This window comes from Nylanderia fulva, unplaced genomic scaffold, assembly GCF_048542155.1.
Source record: "Nylanderia fulva isolate GAGA-0341 unplaced genomic scaffold, ASM4854215v1 Scaffold20, whole genome shotgun sequence".
Taxonomy (NCBI): Eukaryota; Metazoa; Arthropoda; class Insecta; order Hymenoptera; family Formicidae; genus Nylanderia; species Nylanderia fulva.
The window spans coordinates 3,053,342-3,069,503 of NW_028190264.1; the positions used below are offsets into that span (position 1 = coordinate 3,053,342).

The 16,162-nt window shown below is 38.2% G+C and overlaps 2 protein-coding genes across 3 annotated transcripts in view; one reads left to right on the top strand and one right to left on the bottom strand.

Annotated features, from left to right (window-relative positions):
• lolal (longitudinals lacking protein-like) overlaps positions 1–16,162 on the bottom strand; it is a 150,615-nt gene that overhangs the window by 108,818 nt on the left and 25,635 nt on the right. The gene's annotated exons all lie outside the window — the stretch shown is intronic.
• On the top strand, positions 6,242–7,941 carry LOC114944180 (cilia- and flagella-associated protein 276). The gene is made up of 3 exons (XM_029319969.2): positions 6,242–6,448; positions 6,524–6,664; positions 6,741–7,941. Exons 1-3 carry the CDS (start codon positions 6,242–6,244, stop codon positions 6,978–6,980), a joined length of 588 nt encoding a protein of 195 aa, XP_029175802.1. The 3' UTR covers positions 6,981–7,941.

Sequence of the window (16,162 nt, forward strand, 5' to 3'; positions counted from 1 at the left end):
CCTTTTTCAAATTTTAATAGAAAGTGTAAATATCTTTTTACCGAATTTCATATATTTTTCCGCGAATTTACGCAAAAATCTCGCTACATAGTGACGACTTCGACATCTGGATATAACTCGTAATATATGGAGGTGCCTGCGTAACCGCGCTCGTTTTTTTTATTTTTTTTTTTTTTTCGTAGACTACCAAGGGGATGACTCGCCGTGGGTGTGCTGGGCAATGATTAATTAGCGTTTGATGAATATGTATGAGAGAAAGGCGACCGCGACTCTGACGTACGTATGCACGTACAATACGCGCGCATCAGCATTCACACACACATGCGTATACTACGTTGTCGGGCATATCCCTCGCGTTACAATATAACCACCCAACCCCCTTCGCATACCTCGTTTCAACCCTCCCCGACCGACGTCGCTCCGTGTTTATCCTCGGCGGATTCTGCGAGTCCTCCGTGAGCTGTTTAACGATTCGTTTCCTATGCAAGATAACGCGCCGGTTAACGTTACACGATGATCTATCTCGTCTCTATAAATTTGCGTGGAGAAAAAAAAATCACGTCATCGAATAATATGGGGAAAAATGCTTGGAAATAATTCGCGACGCGGAGGTTTGCTTTCAATTATTTTAATTAGAGTTAGAGAAAAGAGAGAAGGAAAAAAGAGAACAAGTTGTGTTCTCTATTTAAGATAATAAATATAAAAGATATATTATTTTTCGTATAATCACTATTTGTACAAAATACGATCGTATTAAAAGAGAAAAATGTTTTCGAAAAATTTGGAGCACACGACACAATGTACTTAGCACAGTGTGTGTGCAACATACTATTAAATTCGGAACATAATTTGATAATCGTTACAATTGAAAATTAGCGTCGTGCTTTGTGGAGCGACTGGATTAAAAAGCCCCTAGATCGATATTTCCAATCGAGCGGGCATTCGACGGACATTCATCACGCGCGTTGTTTTCGCATTCGAGGCGAAATATCATCGCACCGACGGAGAGAAGCGGTCCGAGGGGGTTTAGATTTCGCCAAAACGCGAGGCTGAAAGGCTGCGCGCCGAGCGCGGATTGTTCGCGCCCGGCGCGAGGAGAACAATGCAAACAATGGCCGGGACGTAGCGCTGCGGTGAGCCCAGGCTTATGCGGCGAATACAATTACATTATGAACTCGATTACCATTTAAATGGAAACAAACGTGAAATGCTAAAATACAGCGGCGAGTCTGCCCGCGCAGCGCACGAAACCGCGCCGCAAGCACCCCCTTCGATCATCGGTATGCAAATTGTGCACGAGCATTGTATACAGAATGTTCCGTACTTACCGAAAAATATTTTACGCGCGAACTCTTCGATGAACGCGAGAGAAGTCGATTTTTCTCAACGATAATACTATGCTTGACTATTTCGAGTTTTCCATGACAGTATTTTTTTCAACAAGAATTTCGCGCGATATAATAAGTTACTACATTCATTATTTATGTATTACAAATATTTATATTAATATTGGATGATATACATATATATATATATATATATATATATATAAATTTAATAAAATTATTCTTTTAATAAAAATATTTTTTCTCGACAAATAAAAAAAAAATATATATATATATATTATCATTTTTTAATAAATATATAAAAAGCATTTGTTTTACCAATAGTCATTTTAAATCACGCATAAATTAGATTGATTTAAAGGTGGAGATTGTATGACTGAGCGTTTAAACGTCAGCTATCGGTGCCCCGATTCTAATTATTATGCACTTAACTTCCTAATGAAGCGCGTCGAACGAGGGTCGTGGAAAACTGCGCGCTCGTGCACTGATTTCACGGGCCACCTGTCGCACTGTCGCCTCATCCGCCCTATTCGTTTCGTCGCATCGGTCACGCAGGGTGTAAGACATTATTCTACACGGCGGAGGGTCACGGACCATCCGCACCGTGGAAACTAGTTCTAATTTATCTGCGAAAAAATCGTCGCGAAAGCTTTTTTTCTCGACCGTGATCAGATTTAATCTCTTACTACACAACGCGTTTCACAATCCACCGTGAATCTTAATTCTTATATCTTATAGTCCTGTATTCAATAAAATTATTTATATATCTGTTTGAAATAAAATTGATATACACATATTTAATTATCCGTAATTATACGTGTTCGTATAATGAAATTAATAAAGAACTAAAATTATCAAGATTGCAGAGTTGTGAAACATTGAACAATCTACTTACAAAACCCAAAGATACATTTTTTGTTTCGCAATTTTTGTTCGATAAAATTATTTATATGTCTGTTTGGAGGATCTAATAAATATTAAAAAAATTAGTATACACATGTTTAATTATCCGTAATTATATACGTGCTGTATTAATTAGGATAATAATAAAATGAATAAAGAACTAAAATTATCAAGATTGCAGAGTTGTGAAACATTGAACAATCTACTTACAAAACCCAAAGATACATTTTTTGTTTCGCAATTTTTGATGACACACATTGAAAATTGTTACCCTAGATCCACGCTTGCGACGGGGCGTGTCGTTTGGATGTTTTCCGACAAAACCGCGCGTGTAGTCTTTCCCGACTTTTGTCATCATCATCTGTCGCTGTTGAAGCACAACACCGGCGAAACGACAAATATGTCAGATCGCGAGGAAACAAAGGGAAGCGCGCCGGGCGTCGAAACGCCCCTTGGACTCAATCGATTAGAAGCGTCCATCTTCTCTCGGCCAAGAACCAACTATTCGCGCCACCAGTTGGACCGATTCCCCTTTTTTTTTCTCCCGAATCATTCATCGATCTATCTCTCAAATGGGAGACACCCAATGTCGAAATGATCGTGGAAAAAAATGAAGAGAGTGTAAGAAACGTGTATGTGTGTGTGTGTATGTGTACGTGTATATAAACGAATCTCGACGACTCTCCTTTTCTTCGGCGCGGCATTATCGCGGAACAGACGGTCGTCGACAAAAAGGGGGGCGACTGAGGGAAGGGTAGGTGGATCTCGCCCTTAGATAGATAGGTAGGTGCGGTCAGTGTCACGAGGCCTGACAATGGCTGACCGCCGGTAGGGACGATTCAAATGGTAATCGGCTCGCGCGTCTAATGTACACCGACGCGCCCTATCCAACCCCCGGTTCAAGGGGGTGCGAGAACGGTGCGCAGCCCCTCGGCACACAGTCGAACACATTCGCACCAGAATCAAGCCAAATATTGGCAATATCATCCCCCGGCATTGTCCCTTACCGCGACCTGCCTCCTGCCACCGTCATCGCCGCCGTCGGTGGGAAACGATGTCCATTTGAATGCGCGATTCCATTACCGATGCCGGTATATCGGCCCGAGGATATTACCGGATTAGGATTTAAAGGGAAGCGGAATCTCGACACGGCCGCGGAAACTCGGTCATTCCTACAAAATAAACCCGCGATACAACGATAAGACAGGAAAATATATACTATTCGTTGTCTTTATAGTTTTTACTCATCCACGTGGCACCCTTATTTTTCCAATCAAAAATATATAGTATCGAGTTAAATATTTTTATCTGAGTATTTAAATGAATCTGTATATATATGTTATAAATAAAAATGATAAAAATATATAAGTTAAACATCCAAATTATAAAATAATCTCCTATCGCGTGGGGTGTCACAATGTAAAACATATTGATGAAAATTCACGTAAATCAATTGGTCGACTCGTCGGTTCGAAAAAATATGCGAAATTACGGGGTCGGGTAATTTCCGCGATCACATTTTGCTTAATTAGCGTCGTCATTTCGGTCGGAGCACACTTGATGCGCTTATGATAGTCGGCGATAATCCGATTCCAGGTCGTTGCGCCGATTATCTCTCGTAAAACGGATTCGCCGACGTTTGGATGGACGCGTCCGTTTGACGTTCACGAATAGATCTGTGCGATTCGCGATCGCTGTTGATTCAGGATGTGCTACGTCGCACGTGCGCCAGTGTAGACGCACGCAAAGCTCCCGCAACCCGAACTTCAGCACGCGCCACGATTACGCGATTACGCGATTACGCGTGTCGTCGTGTAGCCCGGGCTGATGCCCCGAAGGAGAGGTCGAACAAGCAATGACGCGGAAGATGATTCGTGGACCCTTCTTCTCCAACCCTCCGCGAGAAGAGGGATCCTACGATTGCGTAATAATAATAAGCGCGCATCTGCCCGCGGGAAAATAAAAGGGCGCCGCAGAGTTTTTCGTCCCGTCCGACATTTATTTAGCTAATGCGAGGATTACGATTATTCAAGAATCAAACGTCTATACGGTTCGTATATATATATATTAAACGTGCTGGAGATGCTGAGAAAAGTTTCGAAATTGTGTCGCTCTCTGCTTTGCTCTGACGAGAAATGTGTTATTTAAGATAAGAATGTAAGAATTTTCATTAACGCGCGGGATGTTATTTTCTCTTCTCGCGCGCCTCAGAATTCGAGGTGTAAGGATGCATTTGGAATGGCATGGGTACTCGCCGGGATTCTGCGCGTCGCCTACGCAGTGCGGCGGGAATTAAAGAACAAGCACAGGAGGGAGTGATACGTACGAGTCGGCACGAGTCGACACGTGGCGGTAGCGCTTTATACAAACAGCATTATGCACGCTCGCGCTAACATAAATTACCGCGGGTTTAATATTGGACGTCAACGTTGGCCCTGACCGACCACCTCCTGAGCACAACACGTTAAACACGGGGAGAAGCCGATGAATGCGAGCGAGATTCTTCGAATCGTTCGAGAGATTCCTCAAACATATCCGAGATGTAGAAATTGCAACAATATTGTTTCGATAAGATTTACTAGCAATGTGTACTTGGATGATTTTAAAATTAGCTAGATAAAGATGAGATAAAAATATCGTAAGTCATCTTAGATAAGATGATTTTGTTTCAAATATATCTAGATAAAAGATAAAATTGATCTAGATAATTTTTATGATTGCTTATATAAACACAGTTATAAAAAAAATATAAATTATAAAAAGGATATAAAAATATATGTATTCATATTTTTATTTATTAATTTTTATCGCTTACTGCTTAAGTTTTACTATTTAAGTATTTTATGTGCTATGATTCTAAACCAAAATTATCTGAAAATTATTCTAGACAATTTAGTAAAGATAATACTTTTTTTCATGTAAGATGCACAGGTATAGATAATATATATTTTTATTATCTATATAAAGATAAGATGATCATCTATATAATTTTATTTAGATAACAGCAAACACTGGATTCTAATACGGAGAAATCACAGAGAAAATTATTTCATTTGACGAAGAAACCCGTACCAAAATTGGAACTGCAACATTCAAGCGGTTTCAGATTTATTTTCCATGTCATGTTTTATTTTTACTCTTTCTTTGCAAAAGAAAACTGCGGAGATCGATTCGTATCTCACTGTTACAAAAAAAATTCGTCTGTCTACAGTCTACAGAATACGGATCGATCAATTGACCAATTAAATTTGAACAAATAGAAAAGAAACGCGTGGGAATTCGAGAAAAGTCTCTCGACCGAATTTCACAGCAAGCTCTTTCACAGCGCGAAAGCATGTCCGTAAAATGACTTCGGGAAGCTTTGAGCGCTTCATCCTTAGAAAAGACCAGAGTACATCGCGAAGGCGAAGAACGATAAGTGGAGAGTGATGCGATGCAGGCCGTTCGTATGAATTAAGATCGTTCTCGTTTATGAATGAGTATCGGAATCCACGCAAGTCGGCTCTCTCCCTCTCGAGTGTTGCTCTTCGGCAAAAGCCACGGCAAAGTCGTGCCTTAATCCCGAAGAAGCAGAGACCGGATACAGCCTCTTGAGTCCCGAACGGATTGATATTGTTTGCTAAGGATTTACGGGAAATTAAAAAGAGCAACGGGACAATCGCTCGTATGAAAGGGAGCATAACAAACGCTTTTGCTTCGATCAATTCGAAAAATATTTTGAAAAATAAAAATATTAAATTAATTCAGAATAAAGTAAAATAATAAAAATAAATCAAACAGAATAGAATAAAAATTAATTTGCACATAAATTTCTAAAACATAGGAATAACCGACCGATATTCTTGCATACTTCACGATGAATTAATCAAACGATTCGTTGACACAAGATACTTTCCAACTTTACTTTAATTCCCGACAGTGCTGTAAAATGTTTCGACCAGAAAATTGACTCGTACATATTCTCAAATAGTGTTGGTAGGTCGCGCTATAACATGGCGCAGGCATTCTACGTACGGAATCCTTATCCTGTGCCGGATGTCTCCCGGGAGGGAGCATGGATATCACGCGGACCCGTGTTGGGAGATAAAGTCTCGCCGTCGGATAGAAACTGGAACGTCAAGTTGAGCGCCCACGAGCGTCTTTTCGCTCATCATACCCTGAACAGCATCCGCAGGGATCGCAGATTCATCAGACCGCAGGTTTGACATTAGGCTACTTTTTGTATTTCATCGCGACTTTTTGTGTCTATTCTATACGCGCGAATATCCTTACAGGTTCCGGACGACGCTCTCGATTTAGCGCTAAACAGCGTTTATACTCACAGTCGAGACAGTCTAGTGTCAAAGCTGTACGTGCCTATGCAACCGGAAACGCTCGGCAAGGAAACTTGGCGCGTCATGAGAAACGAGATTAAGGTATATAATGTATAATCGTATTGCGAAAACTTTGATAAAAAATTCGATGAAAAATAAAATCGATGCACATTTTTAGATTTCCCCGAAGCCGCCTAAACCGGATAGACCGATGCACGTGAGCGGTCATTCGGACGAGGAACTTAAATCGATCGTTCGGGCACCTTTATCGGCGGATAAATCGAGGTGTCACAGCGGGCCAACTTTGCCGCGTAGAATTCATCCGAGCAGCGTGAAATTAAATATCGAAGGTCCTCATATGGACCAATCGAATCCCGGATACAGTCGCAAAATCGACGGAACTTTTTACAGTATTTAAACACGGATTTAGATAGTGTTTGAGCGGGGGCACGCTTGGAGAATATTCGGATTAAGTTGAAACCTGCCATTCGCCGAACAAAGTCCCCGCTTTTACAAATACCATTATCGCTATCGGCATAATCTGCCGAGATTTGCGCTTTTGGGACGCTTCAATACCAAATTCGTCCACGTCAAGATTCCTAATATCTACCACGAAGACGTTTGTACAACGAGATCGCGTCGATTGTTGCAATTACTTCCGCGATTACCCTATCCACGCTTATCTGATTGTGTCGACAAATTTACTCGGTGGCACTCGGGTGCTTCGCAAATCCGCCTTGGCTATCGCTATCAAAGATCTCCCAGTCGCCCCTTTGACAGTCCGAGGCTGCGCAGGCGGATCGACAGAGCGAGTTGGACGGATATAGGAGTGAGTCAGTGCGCACGAAACCGAGTTTCTCACTACTCGGCTCGCCTCGACTCGGCAGCGAACCGAAGGGACAGAATGTCCCATTACCCGGGTAATCCTTGTTTGTAATAAACCAGCGCCCCGCTGCCAGCGGGATGACAGCGGAGCCACCCTTGCCACGTGGGGGAGGAGGAGCCATCTCCGCACGCATATGCTCCTCATGGAATATCATTTATGCTTCTCATCCCGCGCGCAGACGTCTATCTTGCGACCCGTTTGACCCGGCTCGCAACCCTCCGACATCCCTCTCTCCGTCAGACACAGAGAGCTAGATAGAGAGAGAGAGTAGGCAGCACACGGTATCCTTATACATACGTCTAATCCGGCCATGATTGCCCCGCCAACCGCTTCGAAAACTCTACCTCGACTATGAGACGTTGCATGTCACCCTTCCTGTATCTCCGTGTGTGACCCCGTTCTCCCAGCTTCTTTAAAACACTTTGTGACAAACCTCACGACGTGATAAATTTTCGCGCGCTCCGCTTTCCTCCATTATTTCGCACTCTTTTTAAATTAGCGGATTTATTATATTATCGTAGATCCAGTTTTATTCATCCGAATTAATATTATGTACGATAATATTAGCTCGGATTAATCATAATTTATATATAAAGTCGCTTAGATACGCTGTAGCGATTGTTTTCGTTAATCGTAAACTCGGCAGCCCCGAAGATAGTAATTTTTCTGCGGATTACGTCGCGGCGCGTGTCTATTGACGCGGATCCTTTTCCTTTCCCGATCTAGCGACGAAGGGCGAGAGGAAGAGAAAGAGAGAGAAAGAGAGAGACATAGAGGGATGGTATAAGGGTAGAACGATCTCAGACGGTCGTCAGGCAACGAGCGAGGTTACCAGCCAATTACTTGGCTGAGCGGTTTTATTTGTATTTAATTCTTATTTAATTTACTTTTTACGGTCGTGTGGTTTTGCCGCCCCCGTTAAGGAAATGGAAGGTTTCTTCGTTATTGCAAATTAACGGTCGCTAGCCATTTATCCCTTGGAACACAATCAATGTAGATAAAAAGCATCAGTTGCGCGTTATTCGTATAACATCACAACAACAACCAAATTTGTACTCGGTAGAAGCTGCGCAAAGAATTCATTAGTGCTTATTCTGTAATTCAACTGATCAAAAATTACATTGGATCGGCTGATAATATTAAAAGAAATGGCCACCCAATTTTATGTAAATATATTTCAAGCATTAAAGATTTAAGAATCGATTTTAATTGGCAGAGTATCTTTAAAGATATTCTACATCTATATAGGTAATGACATAAACAATGATACATGATAATGCTATACTGTCGTGAAAACCATGCTTAGACTGACTTCACTCTATCTATTCGATTCTTTCACGCGTACACTTTTCCAGAAGGAAATTCTGCGTGAAAGTCGAAGCAAAGTCGCATTGATCCCTCCGGGATGAAGCTGTTATTCCACTGAACTTGTTACGTTATATTTATCAGCGCGGTGCACACTGGCACCACCCGTCGGGTTTTATCGTTCCTTTCGGATCCGTTCTTCCGCCGTCATTTCAGTTAAATAGAAGCCGCAAATGACATAGTGAATAATAAGCAGCGACACTCTAAATTAACCAGACGTCATATGTAATTTTCCATTTTTTAATTTATATCGCTTCTCAAATTATTAAATCATATATACATACGTACTCTAATTATTATATGAAATAATTTTATTAGAATACACGTGACAATTTTATAGCACATAACAAAATGATACTCGATAGAGAGAAAAATGTTAATATTTTTACTAGCAAATACTATTGTACATGATATTTTTTTATGTTTTAAATCGAATTTTCTTCTTTAGAGAATCTTTGACATCTCCATTTTATAATATATTTAACTCTTGACACATTTATTTTCTAAATAAATTTATGTCAATTCATACATGTATATCGAATTCTTTTGTCTTTATATATTTACTTTAACTGTATGTCCAAAGTAAATTTGAAATAAAATCTCATATCATAAAAACCTTATTGGTGTTTAAATAAATGGAACAATATACTATAGAACATTACCCATCGATCTCGATTTATTTTTTCGTTTCTCAGCCCACGCTCAACAAAGAGACCACCCTCCCTTTAACGAGCTAGACCTGTCAGAGAGTGGTAGCTTAGAAAGCTTATTTTTTAATTTTTACACAATATGGTCACACGCGCCGACGTGGTGTTTACTCAATGTTTTAAAGTTATTTTAAAAACAACTCGTCCCACGGGAAAGGGGTATTTCGCGTGGCACGAGTGTCAGGGGTTGACATCGTGATCACGAATGTAGTGGGAACAAACGTTCGCCGTGTTATCATTTCTCGTGCACGAACTTTAAAGGACACCGCTGCCGAACGCGAGAGAAGATCAGCTAGAAATATTTATTTCAAAACTTTATCACGACTTACAAAACGCAATATTTATCACGAACTCGCAAAGATCACATCTTACAAAATTTATTCCAAAAAATGAGTCTCTCCTTATTAGTCCCAAACATTTATTCTGAAATACAGTCTTTTATACAGACAAAATATAAAAAAATTGAAGTTCAAGTTCTTTTGGATAATCGCCGAACAAACGCACACCGCGGTTGTTCTAATCTCAAAATAAAAAAGAGCGAAAGAAATTTTAGTACCGCGCGCAGCCTCCACTTTTTCTTGATCTTCCGCGAGGGGGCGCAGACAGGGAAAGAGAAGAGAAAAGCGGATTAAAACGCGGGGCGAGAAAAGGCGTCTAAACGACGGTGGAAGGTCAAGCCCGAGATTACGACAGCCCCGTGCGACGTTTGCTCGTTAATTAGGGAGTTCTAATTATAGTAAATGCACGAGCCCGGACGCAGTGGTGGCGCGGAGAGATCGTGCCACGGCGGAAGCTCCAGGGATCAAAATGCAACCCTCCGCGAACGAGCCAAGATTACCTTCGAGGGTCCTCGGGCGCTTCCCTCGCTAAGGCTCGACCCACAACCTGCGCGACGACGACGACCCCACAGCTCTCGCGCGTTTCCTCAACGATACTCTCAGATATCACCTAAAATAACAACGTTCTAGAAGCGCGCCCGAGCAGATAGATTTTACTGCCGCTGGTGTATAACAAATGGATTAGTATTTCGGTAGACGCCTAATCCTCTCTCGTTGTGGCTCCGGAGATTAATTCGATTATCCGAACCTGATTTTAGTTAATTAACGCCTTCCATCGAAAGACCTGGTCCGACGAATAATCTGATGCTTCAAACTTATCTTTGATCGTCACATTGATATTGCAAGTACTGTTAACTGTACTATTAATTATTTAGCAAACGAAATCCTCCTTTCTCTGTATAGATGTAGTGAATAAATAATCTAGTTATATTAAAATTAATTTAACGATAAATTTGTTTAACAATTAATATTACGAAAACTCAAAAGTTATTCTCAACGAATATAGATGGAATACTACAAAATTAAATATATAATTTGAATATAACTTATATAATAAAATAATTGGTTTTTCAACGAATAAAAATAAATCCTCCTTTCTCTGTATGAATGTAATAAATAAATAATCTAGTTATATTAAAATTAATTTAACGATAAATTCGTTTAACAATTAATATTACGAAAACTCAAAAGTTATTCTCAACGAATATAGATGGAATACTAAAAAATAAAATATATAATTTGAATATAACTTATATAATAAAATAATTGGTTTTTCAACGAATAAAAATAAATCCTCCTTTCTCTGTATGAATGTAATAAATAAATAATCTAGTTATATTAAAATTAATTTAACGATAAATTCGTTTAACAATTAATATTACGAAAACTCAAAAGTTATTCTCAACGAATATAGATGGAATACTACAAAATTAAATATATAATTTGAATATAACTTATATAATAAAATAATTTTGGTTTTTCAACGAATAAAAATAAATCCTTCTTTCTCTGTATGAATGTAATAAATAAATAATTTAGTTATATTAAAATTAATTTAACGATAAATTTGTTTAACAATTAATATTACAAAAACTCAAAAGTTATTCTCAACGAATATAGATGGAATACTACAAAATTAAATATATAATTTGAATATAACTTATATAATAAAATAATTGGTTTTTCAACGAATAAAAATAAATCCTCCTTTCTCTGTATGAATGTAATAAATAAATAATCTAGTTATATTAAAATTAATTTAACGATAAATTCGTTTAACAATTAATATTACGAAAACTCAAAAGTTATTCTCAACGAATATAGATGGAATACTAAAAAATAAAATATATAATTTGAATATAATTTATATAATAAAATAATTGGTTTTTCAACGAAGCTCCAAATCAATCGCGCCTAATAAAGCTGTCATTTGGCGCGAATACAAGAACAACGACGAGAATGCAACGCGCACGGATTATTTGTGCAGAATTTCGAGATTGTCTGTCGTAGATCGGTCGCGCCCACTTACAGCCGCGAGTAAGGCAAATATCGGTGTAGAATCCGCGCGAGTGAGAAACGTGACGGAACAACGGCACACAATGAGGAGGGTGTACGTGTACGCCGATACGACTCCCCCGGCATCGGCGTTCACGTGGGAACGTGAACACGCGTCCTCGTCGTCGCCCTTCCGTGCGTGCCCCGACGCGACGCAACTCCGGGGGTTGTTTCTGCCATCTCGACTCCCTCGTACATTCGCGACACATCTCGACCATGCAAATTATTATTATGGTGAGAGGAAACGACTGTAAATGTATACGATCGGTTGCAACAATAATTCGCTCAAATTTTTATACTTGTCAAATCGGACCTGCACAAACATATATATTCTAAACAGCCAGGGTTGGGTAATAACTAGTTAATGTTAATTTTTAACTTCGACTAGTTATTTTTGATCTTCAACTTATTAACTTTTTTTCTAAGTTAAATTTTTTTACCTCTGAATACCATTATTTTGTTTTTTGTATTAAAAAATATATTTCTATATAAAAATCCAAATTTCTTTGTTTTTATCAATTTTAAAAGAATTAACAAACGAAATTCTAATTTAATATAAATAATGTTTTTTAAAAATTAACTTTTGATTTAACTTTAGTTAATTTAATCCTAACTTAACTTTATAATTGAGTTAATTTTTTGCTCATGCAACTTTTAACTTAACTAAATTAATTTTATAAGCAACTAATTTTAACTTACAATCAGTTAAAAAAATTCATTAACTTACCCGTATTATTTTATTAATAATTCATAAGCATTTTTATATTATTATTTAAATATTTCGTGTTATCATATCTCTTCGAGATATGAAGTAGATATCCATATCTCGCGTGAATAAAATCGCGGGATATTTCGTTTCCAACCGCCGCGCGGTGAGAAACGCGTTTCGACGGAGATTGCCGCCATCCCCTGCGTGTTTTCACCCCTAAAGTTTTTCCCTACAGTCGCCTATGAAGAGCGCGCGTCGCGTCGACTCACAGACGCGGAAAATCTGACGGATGCGAATACACGACACGAATATAACGTATCTATACGCCGCACACGTATGGCGTTTGGAAGGACGGACACGTAACAATTACCGTAGCCGCGAGGGTGATTGACGTACGTCAAGGTCGTCAAAATGAGCCTGCTTCTTATCAGACGATTACGGACAGTGTCATAAAAGGATAGAAGATTAATTAAAAATTAGCTGTTATGACAGATTGAGTAACGATAAGAGAGATGAGATATAATTAAATGTTAATATTGTATAATAATGCAAACAAAATGATAAAATAAAATTATTGTAATTTAAATTTCATTCATTCTTAGGACAAACGTTTTACAAACTATGTATAATATTTTAATTCGCGATAGCTAATAGCCCATTATAATTAATTAGTTTGTCACATTTGTTGTAAGATACATAGACCTTGTATTCTATTACTTCATATCAAAAACTAGATAAATTTAAAGTCATAAATGTTTTCTTCCAACTCAATGATAAAGACCTACCTTCTTATAGGGTTTTATCTTCCTGTTTGTTTTTTTTATTGGTTTTTTCTTGAGGCTATTTTTTTATTGTGCGTGTCTTTTAAAATAAAATATAATGTAGTGTAATTAAATTATTTCAAACAATGTTTTAAAACTGTTTAATAGTTTTAAATGCTGTTTGAAATTGTACCCTGTTGTTTAAAATAATTACTTTGTTATTATAAAATCATGAAGAATAGGTATTTGTTGTTCTGAATTTATCTGCGATTTGCATTATACTCGTATGCGAGAAATTCAATATTATAATGGGTTATAAAATCGTACACTCACACATAGCCGCCTTGTCTGCTTCGGAAATAGATGCCTCTTTATCTTTCATAATCTTATCGTTGATCGTTGTCATCTGACTCGCGGTTATCGAGAGCGCAGGAAAAATTCATATGCGTATATCGTAACTATCGTCAATGTTTATTATATTTGTTTAGCAAAAGCTCTGCCAATAACAAAATTACTCCAAAAGCTTTTTGGCGGCAAATATAGTATATATCCCCCAAGGATTATTAGAATATTAACATTTTTCTTTTAAAATAACAATGCTAGGGAAAATGGCGATTGTCTCAATATTAAAATATAAATATTCTATAAATTACAAACTAGTTAAAAATGAAAGAATTTAATATTACATGATGAAAATTAGATGTAATAAATAAAATATATACTTAAATATAAATAATCCTAAATAATATATTTTTTTTCTATTTAAAATAAAATATTAATTTTAGATATAATTTTTGTGTGTAAAAAAATATAAAAATAAAATTTAAAATTGCTAAGAAAATGACACTCTTGCTCGTTCATTTTCGGTCAAAAATATATATTTTTTTTAAGAAAATAAAATCAATTCACAAATAAAAATTAACAAAGAATTCGCGAACAAGATGATAATTTCGGGACGCTATGTAATCATTTGGCGACCCGTCGTTTGTTACAACACTCGCAAACATTTCTAGAATTGGCCAGCTCTCGGAGAGAGTGAGATAAAAAAAAGTTACGACGCGCGGTGGAATTTACGTCGAACGACGAGAATGTGTTTGGAAGCTGGCGTGAGGATCGCTCGCATTCTCTTAATGGTTTTTTTCGTATTTACGTAAAACCAAGAGAGAGAGGCGATAGCGTCCGCGGGAGGGGTCCGTTTGCTCGCGCCGAACAACAGATGATAAGGTTTTATGAGTTGTCAATCATCGGCAAGACAAGACGTTGCGCGAGTCGAACGAAATGCACGTACCACGTCGTCAAACGTGCCGACACGATTTTGACGTCACCGCGAAAATAAAGGTCAGCCAGATGACAATTACGCTGCGCGATTCCGATCCGTTCCAATTCTCCATCGAGCAATGATTTTTTATTACCCGAAGAATTAGAACAGAAAAATATTCTTTCGGTTACACAACATTTATATCTCGATGATAATTTCTCCCGAGAAACCAAGCTGTCTTAAATCGTCCCAAATTTGCCAAAGTGGCTTTGTTCCTATCGTAACTTTTTTTTAATCAAACGCGATATCAAAATCTGATAAAACGGAGTTTCCAAAACTGCTAAGGTTCCCGAAATAATCATATTATCATTTTTAAAAGTACGCATATAATATCGAAACTCTTATTTAAATACGTGTAAAATATTTATGTCAGATTTAGCTCTTTTGGTTTTTCAATATATTACTAATTAATTAAAATTAATTTATATCGTATATACAAGAATATAGAAAAAAATATCGCTTGAAATCGTAAAAAATGATTCCCTTTAACAGCACGTTTTCCAAACTGAAATATGTTGTAACGATCTTCGAAAGCGCCTAAATAGATGGTCTAAATATAGGTCTTAACGATACCGTTCGAACGCGCAACGTCTTCGAGCAATTACGTCAGTTGCCAATAGCGGCGGGTTGATTTTGATAAATGAGACCGAGGGTAGTTCCGCGCGGAAGTTTAAGGAACCGATGGTACGGTTCGCATGGAGAAACCGGTTCGCGAGAGGCAACCGAGCGTGAGGCTCTTCTTTTCGGTAGGAAACCGCCGGCAAAAGGCGCGAGTTGACGGCAAACGGGGGTGTCGTTCATCATTTCATTGCCGAGAATATTCATAGACTGCCGCCACCCTTGCAGCGTCGGAATGACAGAGAGATGCGAGGAGCAAAAAAGGAACGTGCGAGAGAAGGAGAACGGAAAGAGCCGTGATATATGAGCGCGTGGTAGAGAGCACGTGGCTTGTTCACACCTTCTTACAATCTTTGTTCCTACTATCTTCGTGGAAAGAACTTATCTTTATGTCGGTCCTTGAATGTATATCCGCGCACGCGGCGTTTGGAGAAAAAAAGTTGCATCTTAATTAATAAGGAAATAATAAGAGAGAATGTGGTAATTCTTTTTTATTTCCTAAAGTATCCCACGAATGTCCATTAAATCTTTTTTGTGTTATACTTCGAGTAACATTTCTCAAGCATTATTTGCCATTATTAGATGCAAATATTCTGATTGCATTAAATGTATGCTATGTACTTTTCAAGTTTCTGCCTCATTAACGCATCATATTTAATAAGAACTCGGGTTTATTCGATTAATATTAAGATGTATAGTGTAGTATATGAAAGACGAGTTAAGCAAAATTGTTGGCCCAAGTAAATATAAAGTTAACTCTGATCATGCGACAGGACAATTGCCTGGAGCATCGGAAAATTCAAGCGCGAGCTCTTAGCTTTTAAGGTATTTATAGGAACATTA